Genomic DNA, 26,922 nt, shown 5'->3' with positions numbered 1-26,922 from the left:
TAAAAAAAAATGCTTATGCTTTCATTCAAATCTTTTGTTTTTATTATTTTAGATTATAGAATCGTTTGCTTTAATTAACTGACAGAGACATATCATATATTCATTATTTTTATTATTCAATTATATAAATAGATATATTTATTGAATTAATAATCAATACGCACTTTAGAGATCGACATGGATTACTTGTAATCCCTTCATTTATTATTGCCAAATCAATTGAAAAATGAATCCATCAATACAAAAAAAATTAAATAAAAAAAGAGTCTTTTTTTATTTAATCGTTTTTTATATTATACTTAGAGATCCTAATAAGAATCTAGATCATTAACAAGATTTAAATTTTATATGTATATATGGTCCGTAAAAAAAGATCCCTAAAGAATACATAAAAAAATTTTATCAATATTTTTTTAAATAGCAAATATTTTTTTTTAATTTTAATTATTGATCTTCTATTTCTCAAGATCAAATAAACATCATGCTAATAAATTTTTTACCAAATTGAAATTAAGATCAAATAACAGATAAATAAATTGTTACATTAATTTCTTCACATAATATAATAACAAGAATAATAAGAGAATGCAATCAAAAAATAAAATTTTTATCAAAATAATTAAGGAGCAGGGCTGAACCACATGTTCCGGAGTGAAATCGGCAAAGAAGAACTCATTGGAAAATGGCTAATGGTTCTATCAGCCAAGAAGAAGACTCCCACATCATATTCTTTAAATTCATTAGATCGATATCGCTGATCATTTGCATGGCAGAAAAATATGCAATTGCCCCTCTTAAACCGTTCTGCAACTCTAAGTTCCTTAGCGGACACAAGACTCACCTCGGTGAAATCCCAGAACAAGAAACGATCACCAATATCAAAAACCTCACACCATTTAAGATTGCTTCTGTCCAATTTAAAAACCCTAAACCCTTCTGTACGAATTGATGTGTCGTAACTGAAACTTCGCTCATGACGAACTAGCAACAACTCCCCCGTGCTAGTGTCCATTACCATCTGATGTCTTCGTTTGAAGGATGCATAAGAAAAAATAAATATGCCAAAAGCATCTGTATCTTCTATGGTATTTAGCATAACCAATCGTTCAACGACATGATCATCACGATGATTATCCAGGGTAAACACGAACACAACACTTGTTCCATGTTTGACGGTAAGACCATACAGCTTATTATCACCATGAACTTCAATATCATAGAAGATTTCATCGCTTTCAATGGATTCAATCCATGATCCTTGCTTGAATTTGATAATAGCTAGCCTTTGTTTCAAATCTTCTGGTCCCATTAAGTAGTACTTTTTTTCTTGATTGCTAAACACAAACAAGAAAGCAACAACGAACTCCTCAGACCCCGGTGGTGCAGAATTGAATGCAACACGAACATGATGATAGAACAGCTTTCCAGAAAACAAGAACAGTTTTGGAAGCTTGAATCTGGCTCGAGAAAACGGGTTGAAGAATAAAAGCTCAGAGAAAGTTTGGCCCTTGACCGACTCATAATGAAATAAATTGAACACCAACCAACCTTGCACCGAGTAAACCCTATTATAGCTACCCTCGATTTCTTGCGGCCATTTTTCAGTGAGCACAGTGGAATCATGGTTGCTCCATGGGGCGGATAAGCTTCCAAAATTGTAGGCATACCCTCCTGTTGAAAGAGAGAGCATCAATGGAAGTTGAGATGAAAATATGGCGTCCGCGGCCTTTCGCCAAGAGCAGCATGTGGCACGACAATTCATGACATCATCCAAACATAGCCTTTGGAAAATTAATTCTAACAGTTCCAGAGGCAAATCCATCCAACCTACGGTTGGGGAGGCGCAACAAGGCTGGGCTGCAGTTGGGGAGGCACGACGAAGCATGGATACGTGCGGCGGCTGCAGACGCACGAGAAAGCCGGAACTGAGTGCGGTGGCTCGAGAGAGGGTGAGGAGTTGTGGGGGAGCAGTGCTAGGATGCTGCGCGAGTGTGGGAGGAAGGGCTTGTAGTGATTGAAGGTCATATTTAAAATAAGGATTATGGACTTGTTTGGGAGATTCTAAGAAAAAGATTTTTTTTTTGGTGACTATCTAAGAAAAAGATTTGTTTTGAGATATTTTTTTTTTAAAGATTTTATGAAAAAATAAAAGTGATTTTATATTTAGATATCTCATATAAAAAAATTTTTTATTTATCAATTATGATTGGGTATAACAATATAAAAGTACTTTTTTGTTTATTTATTATATAAAAAATATCTTTTTTAAGAAAAAAAATCTTTTTTTAAAAAAATCTTTTAAAAAAAATATAAATTACAGTCTTTTAAAAAAGATGTTTTTTTATAGTACTTTTACTTTTACTATTAGAAATTTGTAAAACACGTTAAAAAATAAAAAAATATTTTTTATTAAAAAAAGATCTTTTTTTATCAAGATAAGGCTTTTTTACCTAAATAAATTAAACAAGTTCTAAAATTACTCAAATCCTCTAAATCAATTTTTGATACGTAAATACCCTAATCCTAATATTATATAAATCGTGCTAGGGGAATATGATTTATATAATATGTTAACCATTACACCCTGGAACGATTTATGCATGAATGATTTTTGACCAATAACACATAAATCGTCCTAAGGTTGTCAGCTTTATTAATTGTATGTAAATCGTTCCAGATTAGGAGGATTTACGTGGTTTCAAGCAAAAACACAAGACCCTGCCACGATTTATGTGTAAGTTATAACTCCAGCACCCTACCACGATTTATTTGTCAGCTATAATCCCCAACATCCTGCCATGATTTATGTTTGAATATCACACCTAAGACTTAACCATGAGTTACCCACAACTCTTAACGTTACACACAAAAACATACAAAAACCTCCATTTTCACCCTATCTAAGCATTCAGTAATAAGGTTGGAGAGAAAGAGAGCCCGCAGCGATGCGAAAGAGGCATTGAGTGACCGCATCTGGCATACAGCAGTGGGAGAATGGGCATTAAGAATATCAAATTAAATAAAAATAATTCAAGAATATACCGTACAAATATACAAAGTCAAATAAAAAATAACAAATTTTTTTATAAAAAATTTGTATAAATAAAAATAATTGAAATAAAAAGGTCTTCCTAATAGGATCAATAATTGAAATTATAAAAAAAGTATATTTTTATTTTTTAAGTTAAAATTAAGATAGAGATAATTTAAATTTTAAATTTAATTAAATTATATCTATTTAAATTTTAACTTAAAAAATAAAAATATACTTTTTTTATAATTTCAATTATTAATTTCATTAGAAAGACCAAATTAAATAAAAAAATAGTACTGACAAATTATAATCAAAAGAGTACTAAATTTTAATATATATATATATATATATATTAAATTTTTTTTTTAAAATATTCTAAAGGTCGTTAAAAAATATAATTTTGCATAATATAAAATTTTTAATATTCATTATTTATATAATTTTTTAATTATTTTTATTTATACAAATTTTTTATAAAAAAAATTTATTATTTTTTATTTGACTTTGTATATTTTTACGGTATATTCTTGAATTAATATGTACTTTACTTACTATTGTTATTTATTTATAATATAAATTATTTTTTTTTTTTTACCAAAGATAGGAGACTCAGAATCCGTAACCTCTTAATTGAATGTGGGGAGACTATGCCATTTGAGTTATAACTCATTGGCTATAATATAAATTACTTATTCCATTATAAAGATCAAAATAAATAAAAAAATATTAAAAGAGAATATTAAAATTAAATAAAATTAAAATTTTCTAATATTAAAATATTAAGAGAGAATTTAAGATTTAAAATTTATAAAAAAAATTAATATAAAATTTTTAATACTCATTGTTCATATAATTTTTTTTAATTATTTTTATTTATACATATTTTCTATAAACAAAAATTTGTTATTTTTTATTTTAACTTTGTATATTTTCACTGTGTATTCTTAAATTAGTATGTATTTTAGTTACTATTGTCATTTGTTTATAATATAAATTATTTATTTCAATTGAAAGATCAAATTAAATAAAAAATACTAAATTTTAACATATAATTTATTTTTTTAAATTAAGAGCAAAAAATGTTAAAAAAAAATATAATTTTGCTTAATATAAATTCATGTATTTTTGAGTAATATAAATTTAAGTAAAAAATATATAAAATTTAAATTATTAAACAAAATTATGTGTCAAAATTTTAATTATAATTTTTTAGTATTCTCTTTTAGTATTGTTTTTATTTAATTTGATATTCTTAGTACCCATTCTCCCACTGCTGTATGCCAGATGCGGTCACTCAATACCTCTTTCGCATCGTTGCGGGCTCTGCGGGCTCTCTTTCTCTCCAAACTTATCACGAAATGCTTAGATAGGGTGAAAATGGAGGTTTTTGTATGTTTTTGTGTGTAACGTTAAGAGTTGTGGGTAACTCATGGTTGGGTCTTAGGGTGTGATATTCGAACATAAATCATGGCAGGATGTTGGGAATTATAGCTGACAAATAAATCGTGGTAGGGTGCTGGGGTTATAGCTTACACATAAATCGTGGCAGGGTCTTGTGTTTTTGCCTGAAACCACGTAAATCCTCCTAACCTGGAACGATTTACATACAATTAATAAAGCTAGCAACCTTAGGACGATTTATGTGTTATTGCTCAGAAGTCATTCATGCATAAATCGTTCCAGGGTATAATGGTTAACATATTATATAAACCACATTTCTCTGCACGATTTATATAATATTAGGATTAGGATATTTACGTATCAAAAATTGATTTAGGGGATTTGAGTAATTTTAGAACTTGTTTAATTTATTTAAGTAAAAAAGCCTCAAGATAATGACGCCCAAACAAACATTATATTCAATTAATTTAAAATTTGATTTGAATTTTAAAATTAAAATTAGCTTTTTTTTAATTTATTGTTTAAGTTATTAAAAAAACTGTAAAAATTATTAAATAGTAATTTAATTAAATTTGTTTAAATTATTTAATAATTTTTAAATATATATTTCTCAGTTGTATGCCTGTATGTGAATTTTGGTCATTAATTAAATATGTTATATTATTTAAAAATATATTTGAAATATAATTGAATTAGAATGGATTTAATTTTAAAATAGAAATTGAATTGATTTGTAAAGGTCATGCATTAAGATTATGACTAGACTAAAATTACTTAATTTTTTTAAAATAAAATTTAGTTAGAATTGAAATAATTTCATGTGTTAAAATAGGGATGTACATGGCCTGACTCAACCTGAAGATCCGGTCCGACTCCGAACATTTTAGGGATTAATTTGATGTGATTTTATCAGGTCTAAGGCTGGGTAAGAATCTCAAAAATAGACCGATCATTATTTCGGGTTGGGTTATAGCTCGAGTCATCCTAACTCGACCCGGTGGCCCGGTCATCATACACGATTAATATTTTGTGTTATTAGTGATGGATGATGACTATTCTTATGTGAAATTTAAGTATCTTAAACTTTAATATTTTGTGTTATTAGTCATTATAAGACTATAAGGCGGCGTTTGTTTACAGAGACAGGAACACTGAGACACAAAATCGTGTTTGACAGACGAGACATGGACAGAGACAATGTGTTCAGAGAATTAGTGTATTTTGTGTCCATCTTAACAAGAAGGACACAGAGACACTAATAAGGGACACAACTTATTTTTTATTTTTTCTTTCATTATTCTTGTTAATTTTTCATAATTATATTTTTTATTGTTATATTTTTCATCTCAATTTTTTTGAATGAAAAAAAATGAGAATAAATTGAATTTTTATAATTTGTTCTAGTTTATCACCAAACAGAATACAAGAACACAAAATTTTGTGTCTCTGTCCATCAGTGTCTTGTCATGTCATGTTCTCAGTGTCTTGTCCTGTACTGTTCTTAGAAACAAACGCAGCCTAAGTTAATGTTTTATATTTAAAATGCATAAAACTTTAGACTAATGGCACAATATTGTGTTATTTGTATTGATTTAAATATTTGGTGTTATTAGACAATATTAATATTAATTATGCTTATGCTTTAATTTTAGAGAAGGATTGGTTCTTGTTATATTTTTCTTGACTTTGCTAGGTAAACAATGGTTTTTGAGAACAATGTAAAAAATAAATTCTAAAATTGACCCAATAAAATAAAAACACATTACACCCCAAAATTACCCTTCTAAATCTTAATATTAAGATAACCATCCGCACACCTAGTAAATTGAACATCCGATCACACTATTTAGTATTTTTATTGTCTACTTATATTTTTCCTATTTTTCTAAGTGAATTTTACCATGTTAAATAATAGTTGAAATCTTGAAAATTTGAATATTTTCACATGTTAGTTTACAAAAAGGTATCAATATAATGTAATGTTAACGACTCGGTTTTCACCCGGTTTTTTACCCGGTATAATCTTAGTCCAAAAGTGTATAGGTTTCATCGAATCTAGGGCCAGATTCGAGTCTAACAAATAGACTCAGTATATATTTCGGGACGGATCTGGATCACATCAAATCCGGTTTCACCTGACTTATAAACACCCCTATATTAAAACATAAAAAATCGTTTTTACCTTTTAAATATTTATATAAAAAGTAAGGATATTAGTGATAAGTATTCAATAGTATCCTTCAAAATCATCTGATTACTATTCCTGTATCAATAAAAATAACTAATTACCAAATCATGTACTTAAAATGTTATCTGAATGAATAAATTTAATTGAACAATAATATAATTTACTCTTGTTCATTAAACTCCGACGAAACATGAAAACACTGACCCACATGGCATTCTCCCTCGCACGCACCAGACAAATAATGCTACTGCTAACCCTTTTTTTCCTCCTATGTTGGTAAGAATACAATGTTAAAATCGGTCCCTTTTCTACTTTTGTTGTCTAACATTAGTATTTCCATCCTAAACAAGACAAAACAGATATAACACATGTACATTCCATATAAGTGATTAAAAAAAGCTGCTAGCAAAATCATAAGAAATCTATATCATACTATTACTAATGAATGGCAGGACTCAGCAGAAGAACAAACCCTTATGAATGAAAAAAGAAATCAGCGAATGGTTTGACTGTGAAGCAACTCAACAGCAGCAGCAACCACTCCCTTTCCTTCTGCAGTAATGTCCAATCCTGGTTCTTCAATTTTTCTGTTCAGAAGCTTGTCAAGCTCTCCACGTAATTTCTGCAAATCCCGTAGCGAATTAATCGTAACAAGTTGTGTTTTCTAAACTTCATTGATAAAATGAGATGGTCACTCGCACGAAATTGTCTTTATGCGAAAATGATAATTGAGAACGGTCAAATGGTAGTTTAGTTAAACATTCAAACCACCTAATGGTTTACTTATCGTCTTCACAAGAAGATAACTACTTGTGAATGGTCACCAAAAAATAAATGTGTATAGTCTTAATTTTTCTAAACCATCAGACATATGCTGGAACAAGATTGAGGGACATTACCCTTATCAAGTCAATGACACTCTTTGAGGCAGAGAAATGAAGGTAACCTCCAAGCATCTCAATGCCCTCGCCATTTTTGCCAGGGACAAGATTACCACCAAACAAAAGCAGGGCATAATCTGAAATGTTGGTAGAGTCTCTAACATAGATACTGGTGGTTTTCACCTTTTCACTGTATACCATGTAAGGCAAAGGGAAGAGATGAACCCCGGCATTGACAGAAGCTGGATGGATGTCAACCTTCCCAACTTCTTTTGTATAGAACGCCGTCCGTTTTCCTCTTCTTTTGCACTGAACAACATTAGGGTAGAGCCCGGCACAAAGGATTGCACAAACCATCTCCAAATCATGACTGTACTGGTTGTAGGCCTGCATGCACATGCATCATGTATTAATGTTTGATTACTACCATATCAGAACTTAACTGACAAATTAGTTGATGGAAAACTTCTAATTAAAGTGTATTCGGAACAGAGGAAAGCAAAATTTGGGGGGAAAATGGGTAGTAGTTGTTTAATAAAAAACAAATGTAAGTTAGGACCAAGAGCTTACATTAGGACCCCTGGACTTGTCAACAAATCCGATGTCAGATAATAAATTGAGAAACTGTAATCTCATATCATCAATCAACCGCAAGGTTACTGAGGATAGAAAATTGTCCCAACAAAACTGCTTCTCATTCCCACTACGTTTTGCCTCCTTCCATCCTTCAAATGCCTTTAGAAGAGCTATGTGATCACTGAACCGAAATTCCACAAAAACAAGAAAAGAATTAGTGTAAGCACAACCATGATCAATGCAGTAAATTCGCTTGAACAATATCGGAAGGGAACATTTCTCAGTAACTATTTCTAACCTGCAAGAATCACCAGCAAACGATCGTTTTGCATCATCAGCTTCCTCTTTTCTGTTAATAGGCAAGACAAATGGGTTGCGATATGCAAGAGCTGCAGCAATTGTTAAGGCAGGGTTAAGGCATTGAAAGATAGAGCCCATGAGAAGCATCTTTCCAATATTTGGGTCCAAAGGTATGGTGCTAAGATGCCGACCTGTAAGATTAAATTGGCTCAGATGATGCGTTCGTAAAAGCTTTTAATTATAAGATGCTATTAACTCAATCAGATAATAATTGGAATAGATTAAGCAGATAATTATATTCAAGCATAATATACCCAGTGGGGTAAGCTCTTCCTTGTCATCCAAAACCCCAATCGTTTTTAGAAGCTCAATAGCATTCTGAACAGCGAGAGGATCTGGTGGCTGAAGTGCCTTTTCTAAAAATGACGCCACAGCTCCAAGCTGCAAACTTTTGATATGCAGGCACAACTCTTGCAATGGTGTTCGAAGGATTTCAGCTAACTGATACTGTGGCATTGCATCGTGGATCAGTTTTGGATACAATCTATAACAAACTCCAGGTTGCACTCTACCTGCACGGCCACGTCTCTGAAATGATCAACCCATTAGCACTCTTTCTTTGACTTTGACTTAGAAAGTAAGAGGAATTAAATAAAGTGCAGGAAGGGGGCAATAAAGTCAAACAAAAATTTAGCAAATAAAGGATTCAGCAATAATGGCAAGCTCCGGTTTTTGAAAAAATCAGAGGTTTCATTTGGCGCATTAAACATCATCTGCAAGGGGATAAAGATGATGATCTACAACTTCAATACCTGATGAGCTGAAGCCTTTGAAATCCACGATGGTAACAGACAGGCTAGCTTATTTAAAGCATCATAGCTGGTCTCCTTTGCTTTACCACAGTCTATGACATACACAACATCATCTATGGTGATGCTACTCTCGGCGATATTTGTTGCTAGGACAATTTTTCTGCAATGGAAAAATAACAATCATCAAAATTACAAAACCTGAGAGTTAATAAAAAATAACAATCCACTTTTTGCTGAACAAATGATGTATATTAGAACAAAACAGTGGCCTATCATCATGGTCAGATAAACTAGCAGTGTTAAGATTTATGTAGGTTCAAGGGATTAGGAATTTGAAAACCTATGCAGGAAATTTTCTGAAAGGAAAGCAATTAAACTTGACTAACAAGTTGCAATTCACCAATTTCCCCAAGCCTAACATAACATTCTAGTTGAGTTTCAGTTTCTTCATTCTCTCATTTGTTCATATTAATGCTGCACACTAGTGTCGTCCTTTGTTGAAAACTTGTCTAAAAATATATCCAGAACAGATACTTGCCTATGACGAAATTAGCAAAAGAGATGAGCTTACCTCTTGTTAGGGGGAGGACGGTCAAATATTTCACGTTGGTTGACAGTAGGCATTGAGCCATGCAGAGGAAGGATCAAACACTTGTTAGGATCACCAAGCAAGTTATTAACTTTAAGTTTGTCAAGTAGCTTAGAGATCTCATCCCAGCCAGTAAGAAATACAAGAATTGCTCCGTCACCTTCTTTCCGACAGATATATTCAATTGTTGCCTCTACCTGAAACATAGAAGTTAAAATGAATAGGCACTCTTTAACTAGAGTTTGAGGTGGCATGAAAATTAAAGAATCATGAGTAGAATTTGTGGCAACGGAACTAATGAGCTTAGTACATTACAGTAAAAGTAAATAACTACATGAGAAAGGAGATTGTAATAAACAAAGCAACTGGTGCAATAGAGAACATAGAATGCACAATCCATTGACAGCAAGGAGTGCACAAATGAGAATGTCAGTCAACTGCAGTTAATATCTGTTAATTATCTATAAATTTTAGTCCCTGATTAATCCCAGTAAACAATGCTCTCACTGTAAAACATAACTTCAGAAGCATCTTGACTAGACAAATTTCTACTAAGTTTCTTAGGCTGCGTTTGTTTACAAGGACAGAACACCGAGACACAAAATTGTGTTTAATAGATGAGACATGGACAGAAACATTGTGTCCAGAAACACTGAATTAGTGTATTTTGTGTCCATCCTTACAGGAAGGACACAGAGACACTAACAAAAGACACAACTTATTTTTTATTTTTTCTTTCATTATTCTTGTTAATTTTTCATAATCATATTTATTATTATTATTATATTTTTTTCTCAAATTTTTTGAATGAAAAAATGAGAATAAATTATATTTCCATAATTTGTTCTATTTTATCATCAAACAGAATATAAGAACTCTAAATTCTGTGTCGCTGTCCTTTATGTTTTGTTCTCAGTGTCTCGTCTTGTCATGTTCTCAGAAACAAACGCAGCCTTAAATTAATAAAAAGATGAAAAGAGATATGTCCTTCAGCTGGCACATTTAACTAATAAAAAACAGATTCATGAGCGGAGTAAGAAATGAGCAATACATACCAGACCCAAATCAATCTGTGAACCTGACCAAGCATCAAGAGATTTTCTAACACCTACGCTATAATTTTTGTAATGAGTATCTACATCAATATCCTGTAAGAACAAAGATATGTATACGCATTATATTATATCTACATAGTAAAAGGGCAAGGAATGAGCCAATTATTATCAGAAAGAAGTAATAAAATATAATTCTTATCACTAATAGCAAGAGAACATGAAAATTATTAATGAGCTATTAACTTTAGAACACTAAACTCTTAAGATATCTACATTATTTCTTTTGGGAGAAAAGATTAATTAGGAGAGAGAAGGAGACAAATTACACAGACAGAAGAGGAAATTAATAGAATTATATTTAACTGTGCACAAGAGGGACCTTTTGTCTAAAACAATCCAGAACAAATGCCATTACCCCACCACAACAAACACACACACACACACACATATCATGATCATGAGTCTCAAACATATTTTAGAGAGTGTACATCAAAGTAATCTGTCATATCATTGAAGTTATGAGCACACAGTCAGATAGGTCAAGTATACATGCCTCAAACATTTCAGTCAACGGATCCTTCTTAGAATCCTGTTGTTTCCTTCTCCTCCTAGAGTTCCCCTCAAAATTGTCAAATTCTGCCTTAATGCTATATCGAGTTTTCTCCAACACATCTTCTAGGAAGTGCTCCTCCACAGGATAAGTAAACCCCTAACATTTGTGGAAATACTTTTTATTTTTCATTTTTTAGAACAATATAAGAAAGTACTTTATTTACATTTACATCCAAGACAAGAACTCAATAATATGAAATGTAAACATAACATAATACCGGTATGTGTATTGTTGGTGCATTTCCAAAGTATTTGGAGAACAAGTCAGCATTAATAGTGGCACTCATAAGAATGAGACGCAAATCTGGACGCCGAGGAAGAAGATCGCGTAAAATTATAATTAAAAAGTCTTCATTCATGCCTCTTTCATGAATTTCATCAACCAGCAAATGGCTGACACCACTTAATTGTGGATCTTGGACCTATTTAACAGCAAAACAGGAAAAAAGAATTCAATGTCATGGCAACTGGAAATAATCTTCAAACAGCCCATATATAACTTTGAGATTCTTTCTATTTCCTTAATTCTCTATCAAAGTATCAAACTAAAATCTTAGAAAGAGGAACCCTTCAGTTTGAGAGAAATTAAATATTACCAATTGCCGAAGTAATACACCAGTGGTGCAGAAAAGAAGGCGTGTTTCAGCAGAACGTTTTGTTTCAAGACGAATTTGGTATCCAACTGTTTCGCCAAGATTCTCCCCTCTTTCAGCAGATATTCGAGCTGAAACCGAAATTGCAGAGATACGCCGAGGTTGAGTACAAATTATGTTGCAATCAGCCCCCCGCAAAGATCCTATTTCCTCTTCCAGAATGAATTGTGGAAGCTGTGTTGTTTTGCCACAACCTGTCTCCCCTGAAACTACCAATACCTACACTAACACTAGCCAAATTAGACTCTGTTCTAGATACAAAACTGCAACTGCGATCTTAGAATGACTGCAGATGGGATAGCTATTGAACAATCAAAAGCAAAGCATTGAAAGAAATCCAAGTAGTCCACGCATTATATTAACAATCATTCCACTTAAGACATCAACATTCTTTTTCCTCCTTATCCTATTTTCACAAAGCTCAATAGATACTACATCTTACTGACGTATTATAGACCAAGGTACGGTAAAAAGGATATTTTGTCATGGTAGATAGAATATCCGCCCACCTGATTCTCCTGAACTGCTTTCAGAAACTCTGACTTCATTTTAAATGCAGGAAGCCTCTCCCTAAACGCCTTCATTTCCTTCAAACCATCACTTGCCTAAAAATAAACAATATACAATTCTGATGTAAATTTAAAATATCCCACAAAGAAATCAAGTAATGGTTGGTGGTAAATATTACCAAATGCTTATGTACCTGGATATGTTCCTGCCTTTCCTTTAGAGCAACATCAAGTTTATCCTTTGAAGAATCACTCTGTTGTGAAGAGACAGATTTCGTAGCAGTTAATGATTGTTTCTGTCCCAAGTCAGTGGATACAGAAGGAAAACTAGCAGACGCTTCCCCCACTGATTGTGAGTTATTCAAAAGATTTCCTACTCTTCGTTCAATGTCTGTGGACATTCTAATCTGCAGAACACTTAACAAAGTTAAGTACATTTCTAAATCCTTCCAAAAACAGAAATCAGACATTGAAAAAGGGTAGATATACTCTACCTCCTTCTGTGTTGATCCATGACGCTCGTCAAGATCTGCACGGTAATCAGGCAAAGGAACTTTGCTTACAACTAGAGTCTTCCCTTTATTATAAGCATGGCTTTCTTTGCCCAAGTACAAAATCAGGTGATTAATTTAAGATGTTAGAAATACTCAAAAAGCAGGTTACCTAAGCTTTACATATTCATAAGTAGAGGTCAGTATATACTAAGCATATATCACATGTTATACTAAATCCTAAAGTCAATTCTTGTCAATAATTGAGAAAATTATTTCACAGAACTTAGTTGTTTGGCCCTTACTTCAAATAACCAACATTTAATAACAAGTGAAAATCTACAATTGATGTTGTCGCATTTTTTTCGTTCTGGTTAAACAATGAACCAAATTGAGTATGAAATGAACTTACAAGTACAGCCCATGCTGATATGCCATATCAGCTACGGTTTGCTGGTCTGCAATACTAAAGTAACGCTTGATGACCATTTCCTGCTCCCCTCCTCTCTTCATCTTCTCTATCTTGTCCCACCACTCATTCTCATCAAGCACCTCCTTCTGCACCCCACCAAAATTAAAAATCAAATCAATATTATCAATAAATATGTAAAGTATCTATATCCTAAGTTCCTATCCAAACCAATAATCACTAACTATTCAACTTGCAGTGATTATTATCAAACACATCATACACAAAAAAAAAAAGAGCTTTTCCCAGCTAGATTGCATCGACTACATGTATAAGACTACGCCCATTATATCATCTTATCAGTCATATCCATATCAAACCATTTAAACCCTACTATACAACAATCACAACGCTAATAATAAAACTAATTTAAATATCTCTCTACTATCTATACTAAAGCAATATTGAACTTAAATGAACGTTATCATCATTAAACACACAAAATGAATGAGCAAATGAAAGTATGAACATTAACAAACTTCAAATTTATAGTTCCTGTGCGTAAAATGAAAAACATTTCTTCAAATTATTATTACTATTATTATTTTGTTTTGGAAACCTGAGGTTGTTGCTGTCTGAGGCGCTCAGCTCGCCAGACAGGGTCCCACCACCTCTGCTCGCCGCGTCCTCCTCCTCCTCCTCTGCCACCGCCGCCGCCACGGCCACCTCCACGGCGGCCGGAAGAGGAAGCACCGCCGCCCCGACGGCCACCGCCTTGGTAGTTAGGACGGTAAGACATAACAGAAGCGGAGATCCGGAGAGGAAGATTGGGTGTGTGCGGGTGCAGGGAAGTGAAGCACTGATTGTAAGTGGACAAGTTATGGGCGCGGAGAATCCAGTGAGGCATTTATAGTAGGAACCAGGAAGAGAGTGTAGAAAAAAGTAAGCGGTTTTTTGGTTTTGTGGACACTTGGGCTTTTGCACTTGCAACGTGTTCAACTTCAACGCAATAGTACAGTTCCAATCAATGGTTATTGCGGTTGTTGACTTCTTGTTGCAATTTGCTGTGATGCATTAACTTCGAACCCTTTTAAGTTCACACTTTCACACGACTAAACTGAAAACTTGAAGTTCATTTAAGCTTTTGAAGTGGCATACCCATGCACACTCTTATAATTTAGGGTTTTCTTTTTCTTTTATTTTTGGGTTTCCACTTTCTATGTTTTTAAGAAAATATTTTAATGATCTGACTTAGCTATCTTCTTTTTAGTTTGGGCAAGTATCAACTACCAAGCTAGCTTTTGGTAATAAGTGTTAGTTGTTAAAAGGATACTCACCTTTGTTTAAATAGACAAATAAACTAGCTTGCACAAGACGTGATTCAAACGACACTTGTTTAAGCGGACGATACCACTCGATCAACCTTAGTTGATTGGCATGAGTGTTTTTATTAGGTCATGAAATACATTAGGACAACGAAATTCGAAGCCCAATAGGAGCCCAACTAAGCATACTTAAATTCCCAGCTGTTTTAATTTTTATTGGGCCAGATTTTGGGCCCACTCGTTTCCTCTTTCTATCTAACCCTATCAGTCTCCGACGAAGCACTGTTGCCACTTCCAGCTCACCGAAGCCAAACACCACCGTCGTCCCCTTTCCGACCGTCGCCGGCGGGTTTGTCGTCTTCGCCGTGAAGTCTGAAGCAGCAACAACCTCTACAGGTTAGTATCGTCTTTTCTCGTCTTCCACTCCTTCTCTAGCTTAGCATCATCGCTTCTAATTACACACGGTTAATGCTTATTTCTGAATCATATAGCTTTTTCCGCTTTAATCGTTGGGTTCACTGTATAAAATTAAATCATAGTGTTGTGTTGGTTTATGTATCATTGTTCAAATTTCACGATGATTGTAACTTGTTTGTACTGTTCAGAAATGCTCATGGAGCACGATTTAATTTGATTTTTATTTATTTTTGGGGGAGGAATGGGAAATAGGAGAGGAATTTTTGCGTTACTATTTTTTATGCACGAATTGGAATTTGCTGAATATGATAATGAATTTGGTTACACATATACCAGATTGAATATTAATATTTTGAGGAAAAATTGTGTAGCGACATAGAGTTATAGATAGATTATGCAATTGTCCTTATTATACACACTAACAAAGTTAGGTGTTAAAACTTCAAAGTGATTTTTCTGAAAATACATTTAATATCTGTATAAGCTGAGAAACAGCTCATTGAGCAGTTATCAATCATAAACCAGATTCATTAAAATATCTCTCTCTACATTTATCTATCTAACTTTCTCTCTCTTTTCAGTTTTCTGTTATTTTTCTTTAAAAAACTAGGTTGGTTTATAGTTTTAAAAATTGATATTATGTTCTGATTCCTCTAACCAGGTTTTGATATAAAAAAAATAGGCAAAGAGTAGCAGTAAACATGAACACCATTGCAAGGCATGCATCTAGCTTTCTCAGATGGACAAGCCACACCCTCGAACCGCTGAATAACGGGCATCACCAATTGCAGCAACTTCAGCAGTCCAGAGGCATACGGGTCAGGGTAATAAATGGGAATGTGGAACAGGCACTTACTTTGTTGCAGCGTAAGATGACAGCAAGTGGCATTGAACGGATGATAAAGCGTGAACAGAGATTTCATATCAAGAACTCTGAGAAGCGGGTTTTAGCCAAAAAGAACTTAGAGCGGAGGCTTAAATCTGAGGATCTTGCTAGAAAACTTAAGGCCATTATGATCAAGAAAATCAGGTAATTAGAGGATCAAACTTTTCACACCTATAAATTAGATCAAAGCATTATGGCTGAGAATTTGTAGTATTTTGATTGAATAAGACAACTTTCACTTTCAAAATATATTTCCTGTGCTATTAGTTATTTACATTAAAATTCCAATTAGGTTTGGTATTTTTCTCTTTACCTCACAATTCTTTTGCCTGTGATATTTTAGTATTTTAGGGATTATTTACACAGAAATGGGATTGAAATAATGTGATGTTCATGTCATTGGTCCAATTTCCCCCATGCACTTGAGTGGGGAAAAGAAAATTGTGCCTCATGTTTTGGCCCTCATGATATTATTCTTGGATTTGTTGCTGCACTTGCTAGTTGATTCTAGGATTGTAAGTGGCGGTACACTGGTAGTATGAATAAGATGCCTCATGGTTGGAATATACTTTCAAACTTTTTGGCATAGCTGTCTTGTAAAATGACATGGCGACATAGAATTTGTCACAATTCTGAAGGGGGAGCATTTCGCTTTACTGATTCCCATACAAGAGTGGTTAAGGCATTTGGAAATGGATCCTCTCATTTTTTGGGTCATTAATATTCGGAAGAGTTGAGTACTTTTTCTTATACAATAACAACAAAGCCTTATCCTACTAAGTAGGGGGCCGGCTACATGCATCAAAGGTCTACTTTTTCTTATATGGTTTTGAATTAGTGTTATCATCTTTTCAATATCTGGATTATTCAGCATTGTTTGTCAGTTTCCTAATAATTTTGGATAAATGGAAATTTGAATGATAATACCTTGCAAGTTAGTAACAAGCCGTCTTATGGAGGTTTGTGTAGTTCTTTGTCATGTTTTATTTAATTGTAATTTATTTGTATCCTCAATTTTGTAATTTTGTATTGATATATGTTATTTATATTGGCAGGGGTATGTGAGAAAGATATACTGGTATAGCACAGAGAAAAGTTACTGAGTCATATTATAGGTGGCCCATTTCCTTCCATTTCTGTTTCACTTTCATCTTGCTGTTTATTATTTTCCCTTGAGTTTTGTTGTTACCTTTCATTTCATGGCATTATGAATTATACAGGAAAATAAAATTTGAGCTGGAACAGTAGTAAGGTTAGCTATGAACCAAAGAGCAATTTTATTATTAGGTTATAACAGTAGTACTCAAATCATTTTGGATGGAGATGTGTTGCAACCTCTATTTTATTATGGCAGGTTTATGTAACTGTATTCAGAAAAACCAACCTGTGAATTTTTTGTAGGGATGCTAAAGCATATTGTTGAACATTTTTTGTGAAACATAAAAGTAAACTTTAATTGAAAGGTGATGTAGGATGGATATCACTGATCACCTATCTGCTTGTATTTTCACATGATTGAAGTTGTCTCTGATGTTGAGTATTTTTGCTTGGGTCTTTAGTTATATAATGTGTCCAATAATATGGTACCAGAATGTTGATTGTTAATGCGTGGATTGAATCTTGAGCTACTCACAATGGTTAGATAAGGTGATAAGGAGGTTGTTACTTCTTACCTTAGACAATTAGACAAATGTACTTAGTTAGAGTCACTATTTGTCTATTTTGGCGACTTGAGCTATGTAGAACTAGAAAGTCAACGTAATTTAACAAAAATGACTGACTTATCAGTCATCACTCATTTGTGAACCCATTGGGTGTGGGTGTGTTGTGGTTGGCATGACTTTTGGGAGTGCATGCATGACTTGGCATCAAGTGAATCATATATAGTCAATTCTTATGCCCATGCCGTCCAATTCATAAAGGCTGTGTCCATTTTTGGTGATTATTTATCTGGTCATATGCATGGTGAAGCACCATCAATCTGCAACGTGAGTTTGAGTTTTACCTGTGACCACCATTTGGTTAAATATGGATTTACATGTTCAGTTAAAATAGATAGTTCGATATTTATTCTTTTAAAACATGGTCTTGGATGGATCGTAGTAAGACTGATTCAACTCAACTAAATTCTAGTTAGAACATCGATTCACAAAGTTGAACAAAAAAAATTATCGAGATCAATATTTTAAAAATCTTTAAAAATCCGCGTAGTTTAAAAGTTGTTCATATATCAATTTCGTTTCTCATAATTGGCTATTAATAGTGAGATACACACAGATTTTTAACTATAAATAACACAAATGTACTACATGTATTTTATAGGTGGTTATGGAAAGACTTGAAGTGGTTTTTCTTTTTTTTATATCACTTTCTTTAATATATTAAAAGATAAAACGTATTATCATTTCTCTCTTTTCACTTCACATATATATAATACTAAATAAAAAAATTGCTTGTAAAATATTTTTAAAAATTGTTACATATATATTGTTTCTGCCTTTTTTGGTTAGGTAAATATTTACCTACAGTTATTTTTATGTAAATTTGATAATTAAAACTTTAGTTATCAACTTTACATATTGATAATTTAAATTTTAATTATTAATTTATATAAAAATAATTATATGAGTTTTTACTTTCTCATTAATATTTATATATAATAAAAATTTAATTTTAATATATTGTCAGTGTAAAATAATTTTATATATATATTTATTACATAATAACAAATCAATAAAAATAAATCTTTTACATTAATTATAAATAGTCTTTTAAAAAATAAGTGTGATTATAATATAAATGTATCAAAATTAAACTCATATAATAAAAAAAAAAAATTTAAATACAATACTAAATCTAAATTATTATTTAAGAATTTTCGGCTACCAATTCTATATAAACCTAGTGATAAGAAGTAAGAACTAGCCAATGGTGTGTGGTGTGGTCACTGTTGTGACTTGTGTGTCAAACAGTCAAATAACGCGCTCATACGCGCTTCCGTCCATTAACGAAGCTTCTGCCTCTTTCCCCACATAACACGCCACGCGCTACGCACCATTTTAGCTCTTTGATCCATACTCCGTTCCGTTGACTATAACTTCGTCCGAGTCTCAATTCTTCTTCTCCTTCTTCTTCTTCTTCTTCATACTCATTTCAATAACACAACCACCCCAACAAACACACGACACAAAGCAAATCAACCATTTCTTCATAATTCTATTATCTAATTTCCATTGTTCTTATTGATAATATTATTATTTCTCTGAAAATTGTTAATAGTAATATATTAATCAAAAGAAAAACATGAACGACCTATTTTCCGGTTCCTTCTCCCGCTTGCGCAACGAGCGTACTTCACCGGACCGCCACCACGTCATCGAGATGTCTGCCGTCACGCCGGACGCTGCAGGCTCGGGCGGCGTCCACCTCGACAAGTTCTTCGACGATGTGGAAGGCGTTAAAGAGGAGCTTCGCGAAGTCGAGCGTCTTCTCCAGAGTCTCCAGAGCAGCCACGAGCAGAGCAAGACGCTTCACAACGCCGCCGCCGTGCGTGACCTCCGGTCGAGAATGGACGCCGACGTATCGGCGGCGCTGAAGAAGGCGAAGGTGATCAAGCTCCGCCTCGAGGCGCTGGACCGGTCCAACGCTGCGAACCGGAACCTGCCGGGTTGCGGACCGGGTTCGTCATCGGACCGGACGAGAACTTCGGTGGTTAACGGTTTGAAGAAGAAGCTGAAGGATTCGATGGAGAGCTTCAATGAATTGCGGCAGCAGATCTCGGCGGAGTATAGGGAGACGGTGCAGCGGCGGTACTTCACCGTCACCGGCGAGAATCCCGATGAGAAGACGCTCGATCTCTTGATCTCTACTGGTAAGGAGAAATTGTTGTTTAGTTACTGTCTTAGAAATTTCTTCAAAGATTACAAGTAGGAGATTGAAATTCAAACAAGCCAAACGAGCATTTAGATGTTGACTTTCCCCCACTTTGATTTTTCCTCTTGCTAGTTGCTATTGCATATGATTGGTAATGATTTTATTTTAATGGCGCGTAGATATTAAATTCATTCAAATATTTCTATACATCCTTACTTGATCAAAGGATTGGAATAATACTATAGCAGGATATTTAGATTCGTTGAAGTATGAAATAAAGAATAATAGAATTTTGATTTGTAATTTGTTGCTAATGGGATAGTTCATAGCTCACCTGGTAAGTTGTTCACTTCAGATCTAATCGAAAATTGAGTTTAACTATTGCATCATATCATATCATATTCATATCAGATACATGATGAATTCTCAATTATTTGTTTAACGTTAAATTTAAGAATAATTGAACTAGGGAAGCTATATATGTAACCATTGGCTTGTTGAAATGATTATTTTGATACTCAAGTCTATGTTATTATGCTTTGAAGTTATAATTCCATGTTCACTTTAGTATAAAAGTTGAGATGATAAAAATTGGGGATGTGAGAATTCTGTAATAATGTGTGAGCTTCACCTTTGTGCAGGTGAGAGTGAGACATTCCTTCAGAAAGCCATTCAAGAACAAGGCAGGGGAAGAATTCTTGACACCATCAATGAAATTCAAGAAAGGCATGATGCTGTCAAAGAGATCGAGAAGAATCTCAAGGAGTTGCACCAGGTGTTCCTTGACATGGCAGTGCTGGTGCAAACACAGGGCGAGCAACTGGACGATATTGAGAGTCACGTGGCGCGAGCCCATTCGTTTGTGCACACCGGAACAGAGCGGTTGCAAACTGCAAGAAAGCACCAGAAGAACACCAGGAAATGGACCTGTTTTTGTATCATACTGCTTCTAGCGATTATCTTGGTAGTGTTGCTAGTGGTTCTGAAACCGTGGCAACATAATGGCAGCAGTGGTGGTGGTAGTCAGCCTGCTCCGGCTCAAACACCTCCACCACCACCTCCTGCCGGTGCTTAATTAAGAATATACAGACTTTGGTGCATATTGATTTCATTTATTATTTTATTTTGAAGATTGAGCTATTTTGTTCTGAGATATCTTGCAAGGTTGAGAGAGGCTAACATGGATTAGCATATGATTTGAGAGGGATTCTGTGGTTTTGTTTCAATCCATGGAAAGGCTGGTTGATGAATATAGATCTGTAGATTTTTTGAGACCATGACTTTAGGGCACCACATTCTTTTCCTGTAAGTATGTTATGCATTGGTGACTTATGCTTTATATATATAATTTTATATATATATATAGATTTTTTTTAATGAAATTTTTTCCTTACATATGATATACCATTCATATTCTCCCCTTATGAATAATTTTTCCTCTCTTCACTATAAAAATTTGATTATCCAATTCCATTATTGGTTAGGCTTTATCTTCTATAGTTACTCTGTTTACATTTAACATGAATATATGATTTGTATTTTGATGATAACATTATATCTCTTTTTTAAGCACTAATACGTAGATAGTTGCATTATAAATAATAAACAACTTGGTACTATTTCTAAGATTAAATACTAATAACTTGTTCCTCACAAGTCACAAATATCTAATATGAATAACTTTCATAGACAAAACATGAACTAAAATTGAAAGACAACTTGCATGCATTTACTATATGGTTGGACTGAGTCTAACACTTTAGTGTGCTGGTCAAGATCGATCCATGAGTCAGAGTCACAACCCACAACGCACAAGTAGACCAAGATAAATGCAAGATACTTCGTTTAAGCGTAGTCATTGGTTGAGGATTTCACTTTCAATTGATAAGAAATTTGTAGTAAGTATGGAGTTTGAGGATAGAAATAGGATACTTAATAAAATCTTATTCCATTAGGTGGAATTGGTTATCAAAGATGCCATTATGTCATATTCATGCATGCATTGAGATGCCACAAAGTTTTACATTGGTTGTCTCAAGTCTACGACAACCTTAAATGGATTCAAAGACGTTATTGTGCCGTAACGATGTATTGAGATGGGACAAAATTTTTAGTGGATTGCCTCAAGTCTAATACAATCCTCTTCGTTTTTCCGTATTTGCAAGTTGCAAGACTTGCAACCGGTTATGTAAGCTGAGTTAGGTTATGAATGTAGGAGAGTGAATGGAAATTATGGTGAAATGTGGATTCGATGTAGAAGACAATTTGGGAGAATCCACCGCAGGAAACTAGTTTATTAGAGCAAGACTAAAGTCTCACACATTATGCTTGGATCTTAATTCTCATTTTTCTTTTAATATGAATTATCAACACGATAAATAATCTTTCCTAGTTGTCACCTTTTTAAGATACTTCAATTTTCTCACCAACATCACCCATAGCACATGCATCAATCATCAACCTAAATTGCAACCTTACCGTACTAATTTGATCACTTTTAACCCCATTTAGATCCACAAGAAGCTTCTCCAGCCAGTACACACTACATAACAGATGGAAGGAACTCACTATGTACGCATACTAATAACATTAAACTCACCTGATCTTAAAAATGTGATTCTAATTAAATTAGAGGAGATTACTAGCATAAAATAATTAAAACATCTTTATATAAAAATAGCACTTAAAATATTGATCAGTTTAATAAAATATATGAAATTATCTAACAATTTTCAGTTATCATTTTATTATAATCTAATCAGAGTCTCCTAAATTAAAATCATCGAAATCCATATAACTTCACCTTCTCACGCAATGCAACCCCTTTTTTCTTCTCTCTATTTCTTGGCTGGTTCCTGTTTTCACTTTATAGGAATTTTCCCATATTGAACCCATTTGTCTACTCCTTACTCTCCCAAGGCTCAACCTCCACTTTGACCAAGCCTCTCCCCCTACCAATCTAGATTTTCTTACTTAATTTTTTTTAAACTTAAATACACGACACAATCATGAATAATAAGATTAATAAAATTGTAGAACAAGGTGATTAACATTAATGATTAACTAATACACACATTTTTCTTTAATTATTGTGTATAAATCCACCATATGTGAAAAAAATATTAATAAGGCATAAGAATAATTAGTGTATACTATTCTTTCATTAAATAAAGGATATGATGACCAAAGACAATTACCATTTAGCACGCTACATTCTATATAGTAATTGAACCAGTCTTCATGGCCACTTCTTTCAATCTCTAAATATTATTCAAATTCAAACAAGAACCAATTGTTTTCATTCAAATTTGTTACAATTATTATTTATTTATATATATATATATATATAACCAGCAAAATCCATATACATATAGATAGTTAGATATATATACTATACATTCGTTCATATTCTTTGATCTGATTCAATTATTTCTTCAAATTTTTTTTCATCATAACAAAAACTTTGATCAAAACCATTTACACAGCATACAATAATTAAGGAGCAACCATGAATGACTTGTTCTCCGGCTCCTTCTCCCGCTTCCGCAGCACCGATCAAGTCTCTCCGGACAACCAACACCATGTCATCGAGATGGGGGCGACCGACGGCAACGTCCACCTCGACAAGTTCTTCGAGGAAGTGGAGGTCGTAAAAGAGGAGCTGAAGGAGTTGGAGAAGCTCCATGAGAGCCTAAGAGTGTCCCACGAAAGGAGCAAGACCCTTCACAGCGCAGAGCCGTGAAAGATCTTAGAGCCAGCATGGACGCTGACGTGGCAATAGCACTAAAAAAGGCCAAGCTTGTCAAGGTCCGACTCGAGGCACTGGACAGGTCCAACGCAGCAAGCCGAAGCTTGCCTGGTGCTGGACCTGGGTCTTCCTCGGATCGGACCAGGACATCCGTGGTGAGTGGATTGAGGAAGAAGTTGAAAGATTCCATGGACAGCTTCAACAACCTTAGACAACAAATATCCTCAGAGTACAGAGAGACCGTACAACGTAGATACTATACTGTCACTGGAGAGAATCCTGATGAAAAAACCGTTGATCTTCTCATCTCTACTGGTAAATACAATTTCATATGTATTCAAAAATTTAATCTTCTGTTACAAATCATTGTACTTGCTTTTCATATATTCTTAATAGCAAAATCATGTGATGATTTAAATTCTAAAATAATGGCTAAGTAAAATTTAAGCAATCATGCACGAGTTCATCTCATTCTAATAGGAAGGTCTTGATTGAAAATTACATTATTCCAGTAACATTTTTCATGAATTTTATAGCCTATAGTTCTGTTACTGTGAGATTTCGGTTGATCAAACTCAAGAGAGTCAAACATCTGAATTTGATGTCACATATAGTAATAGAATTTGGAGCTGAAAATTTTTCTCATACATAAACAAATTTAGTTTTCACCATAACTATAATGAAAACTTTAGCCGACAAAAATTGATGTATAAATATGATGGAAAATATGTTTTTAACATGTGTGTTGACATATATATTTTAGCACTAGAATTAAGATGTTGTCCCCACTCTAAGTAAAACACAGTATTTATTATTTACCATTAAATCTTAGCATGTTGGTTTGTTAAATATACACTAATATACACTTTATAATGTTGGAATAAGATATAATTACTCATCAAATATGATAATTTGTATGTGTGTAACAGGTGAGAGTGAAACCTTTTTACAAAAAGCAATTCAGCAACAGGGGAGAGCCACAATCATGGACACAATCCAAGAGATTCAAGAGAGGCATGACACAGTTATGGAGATAGAGAGGAGCCTCAATGAGCTTCACCAAGTGTTCTTGGACATGGCTGTTTTGGTCCAATCACAAGGTGAGCAAATAGATGACATAGAGAACCACGTGGCGAGAGCTAATTCGTATGTCCGCGGCGGGGTCCAGCAACTCCAGGTTGCAAGGAAGCACCAGAAGAATACCCGGAAGTGGACCTTAATTGCCATCATAATATTGATCATTATCATATTGATTATAGTTCTTCCTATTGTTTTAAAAAATTGATTATTGCTTGGGTCATGACTCATGACAAATTCATAGTTAATGAGATGCTGATTGGTGGCTATGAACATATTGGACTAATTCAAAACCTTATCAAGAGTCAAGTCAACACCTTCTGCCACATGACCATTGCATTGGAAAATAATACCTTGTTTACTATTATTTTTTACTAGAACCTACCCTGTTGAAGATTAGATTTTTGGTTTGGTTTCTACTTTCTAGAATCTCATGGTCATGGTCCTTTAGAAGATTCATGTTGATGCATTCTTTTGCATACATGTATTTTTTTGGAAAATTTTGAAATTTTCTTCTGCTGTATCATATGTTATATATTGGTGAGTTAATTGCTTTGCAATTTGCAGCATTAAGCCTTTGTGGCCTACGATTTTTTTTCCTCTCTATTTTATTGTTTGTTTGTTGACCAAGAATTGCAAGTTTTGTTAGATAAACTAGATTAATGCAAAAATAACAATAACATAGTAACAATAAAAACATAAGAAGACATATGAAGGTAGCACAAAGTATCATGAAGAGTTATATCCCCATATTCCTTTCACACACCATTGCATCAACCAATTGTTTATCTTTTACATCATGAATTTGAGTCATTAATTTATAGTTGTATAGATCTTTGTTAACTTTGTGATTTTTTCTCCCTAACTTACACCATAGCCTTTATATTAGGACCAAAGAATGAGACATATAATATGTAGTCCAATTGCAGTCACATACACAACATTGATATATATGATCATGAATGCTTTTGAAAAAATATCAAATGTGTTTTAGGATCATATATATTTTTTTCCTTTTATTTAAGGTAAAAAAATGCTATTTTTGTTTTTGATATTAATAACAATGGTGTTTTTTTTAAATGTGGACTGATGGGATTTTATTCTCAAATGTGAAACCATTTAACTAGAGAAGTAGAAATTGGACAGTCCGGTTCCTGAGAAGTACAATTTCTATTAAAAAAAATTAAAAAATTTGTACCTTCCACACTTTTAATAAACACCAAAAATTACAATGTTATGGTATCTATCTATTCTTAATGAAAAAGTATAAAAGTAGATACGTAAGTTTACCCACATTACTTTTAAAACATCTTTTTCTTTCTACTAATGAATATCGCTTATTTGGCAAAATATTAGAATCAACCACTAAATTTTTGCCAAATCAACTATTATTTCCAAATCAACAAAAAAAAAAATAAAATATACAAAAATTTATAATCAAATTTGTAACCTACAGAGACATTGAATCCATATCCATATATTTATTATATTTCACCATTATAAACAATACAATAAATTTATAACTCTAATAATTAATTTATTAATTTCTATAAATAACTCATTAAATATAATAAACATTCATATTACAAATGCAATAATAATATTATTAATCATAATAAATTTTACGTTACAAATATTCAAATTTCATACTATTTGAATTACTTATATAAGTCTCTTATCACTATTTCTTCAAATGACATCAAATTTAGCACAAAAAATTTATTTCTGAACTACACAACATCTCAAACTTACTCAATGGAGCATTATTCTTTGGACAATATCACCAAACAAAAAGATAATTAGTTTATCAAAGTTCGCGTGGTTCATCTCTGGAAAACATTAATACCCACAAATGAAGAAGAGTTTCTTTACTTAGAAATTATTATATTAGATGAAAAGGTATAAAACAAACATATTTATTATATTTTTAAATTAAATTTACAAAAAAATACTTTAATTATTTTTACTTTTTATACTTTTTATATTATTTTATAATACTTTATATATAATTGTATTTTAATATCGTTAAAATTATGCTTCTTTTAATGTGCTATTCATTATTCTTTTTAACTAATTATGAACTATA

At 33.0% G+C, this 26,922-nt stretch overlaps 4 protein-coding genes and 1 pseudogene across 6 annotated transcripts; 3 read left to right on the top strand and 2 right to left on the bottom strand.

Annotated features, from left to right (window-relative positions):
• Positions 1–619: 619 nt before the first annotated feature.
• LOC112730711 (uncharacterized) lies at positions 620–1,885 on the bottom strand. The gene has a single exon (XM_025780772.1). It carries the CDS (start codon positions 1,883–1,885, stop codon positions 620–622), a length of 1,266 nt encoding a protein of 421 aa, XP_025636557.1.
• Positions 1,886–6,733: 4,848 nt separating this feature from the next.
• On the bottom strand, positions 6,734–14,721 carry LOC112728749 (DExH-box ATP-dependent RNA helicase DExH1). Of its 3 annotated transcripts, none has more exons than XM_025779027.3 (16): positions 14,130–14,721; positions 13,514–13,659; positions 13,105–13,139; positions 12,805–13,017; positions 12,611–12,706; positions 12,045–12,320; positions 11,667–11,870; positions 11,390–11,545; positions 10,837–10,929; positions 9,764–9,978; positions 9,193–9,352; positions 8,695–8,968; positions 8,379–8,571; positions 8,075–8,261; positions 7,523–7,891; positions 6,734–7,245 (listed from the first exon to the last, which is right to left on the bottom strand). In XM_025779027.3, exons 2-16 carry the CDS (start codon positions 13,524–13,526, stop codon positions 7,117–7,119), a joined length of 2,613 nt encoding a protein of 870 aa, XP_025634812.1. In that variant the 5' UTR covers positions 13,527–13,659; positions 14,130–14,721; the 3' UTR covers positions 6,734–7,116. The 3 variants fall into 3 exon arrangements, with proteins under 3 accessions (XP_025634812.1, XP_025634811.1, XP_025634813.1); XM_025779026.3 differs by having other exon boundaries at positions 13,105–13,204; positions 14,130–14,708; XM_025779028.2 differs by having other exon boundaries at positions 13,105–13,208; positions 14,130–14,656.
• A 398-nt stretch (positions 14,722–15,119) lies between these two features.
• LOC112728751 (syntaxin-121) lies at positions 15,120–21,411 on the top strand. The gene is made up of 4 exons (XM_025779030.2): positions 15,120–15,231; positions 15,935–16,282; positions 17,194–20,009; positions 20,653–21,411. The coding sequence occupies exons 3-4, from the start codon at positions 19,442–19,444 to the stop codon at positions 21,084–21,086; spliced, it is 1,002 nt and encodes a 333-aa protein (XP_025634815.2). The 5' UTR covers positions 15,120–15,231; positions 15,935–16,282; positions 17,194–19,441; the 3' UTR covers positions 21,087–21,411.
• On the top strand, positions 15,954–16,286 carry LOC140173002 (uncharacterized). Its single transcript, XM_072209979.1, has one exon. It carries the CDS (start codon positions 15,954–15,956, stop codon positions 16,284–16,286), a length of 333 nt encoding a protein of 110 aa, XP_072066080.1.
• A 1,732-nt stretch (positions 21,412–23,143) lies between the features above and the next one.
• Positions 23,144–25,423, top strand: LOC112728747 (syntaxin-121-like; annotated as a pseudogene).
• The last annotated feature ends 1,499 nt before the right edge of the window (positions 25,424–26,922 follow it).

Source organism: Arachis hypogaea, chromosome 12 (genome assembly GCF_003086295.3).
Source record: "Arachis hypogaea cultivar Tifrunner chromosome 12, arahy.Tifrunner.gnm2.J5K5, whole genome shotgun sequence".
NCBI lineage: Eukaryota > Viridiplantae > Streptophyta > Magnoliopsida > Fabales > Fabaceae > Arachis > Arachis hypogaea.
This window is presented reverse-complemented; position numbering and strand designations above follow the sequence as displayed.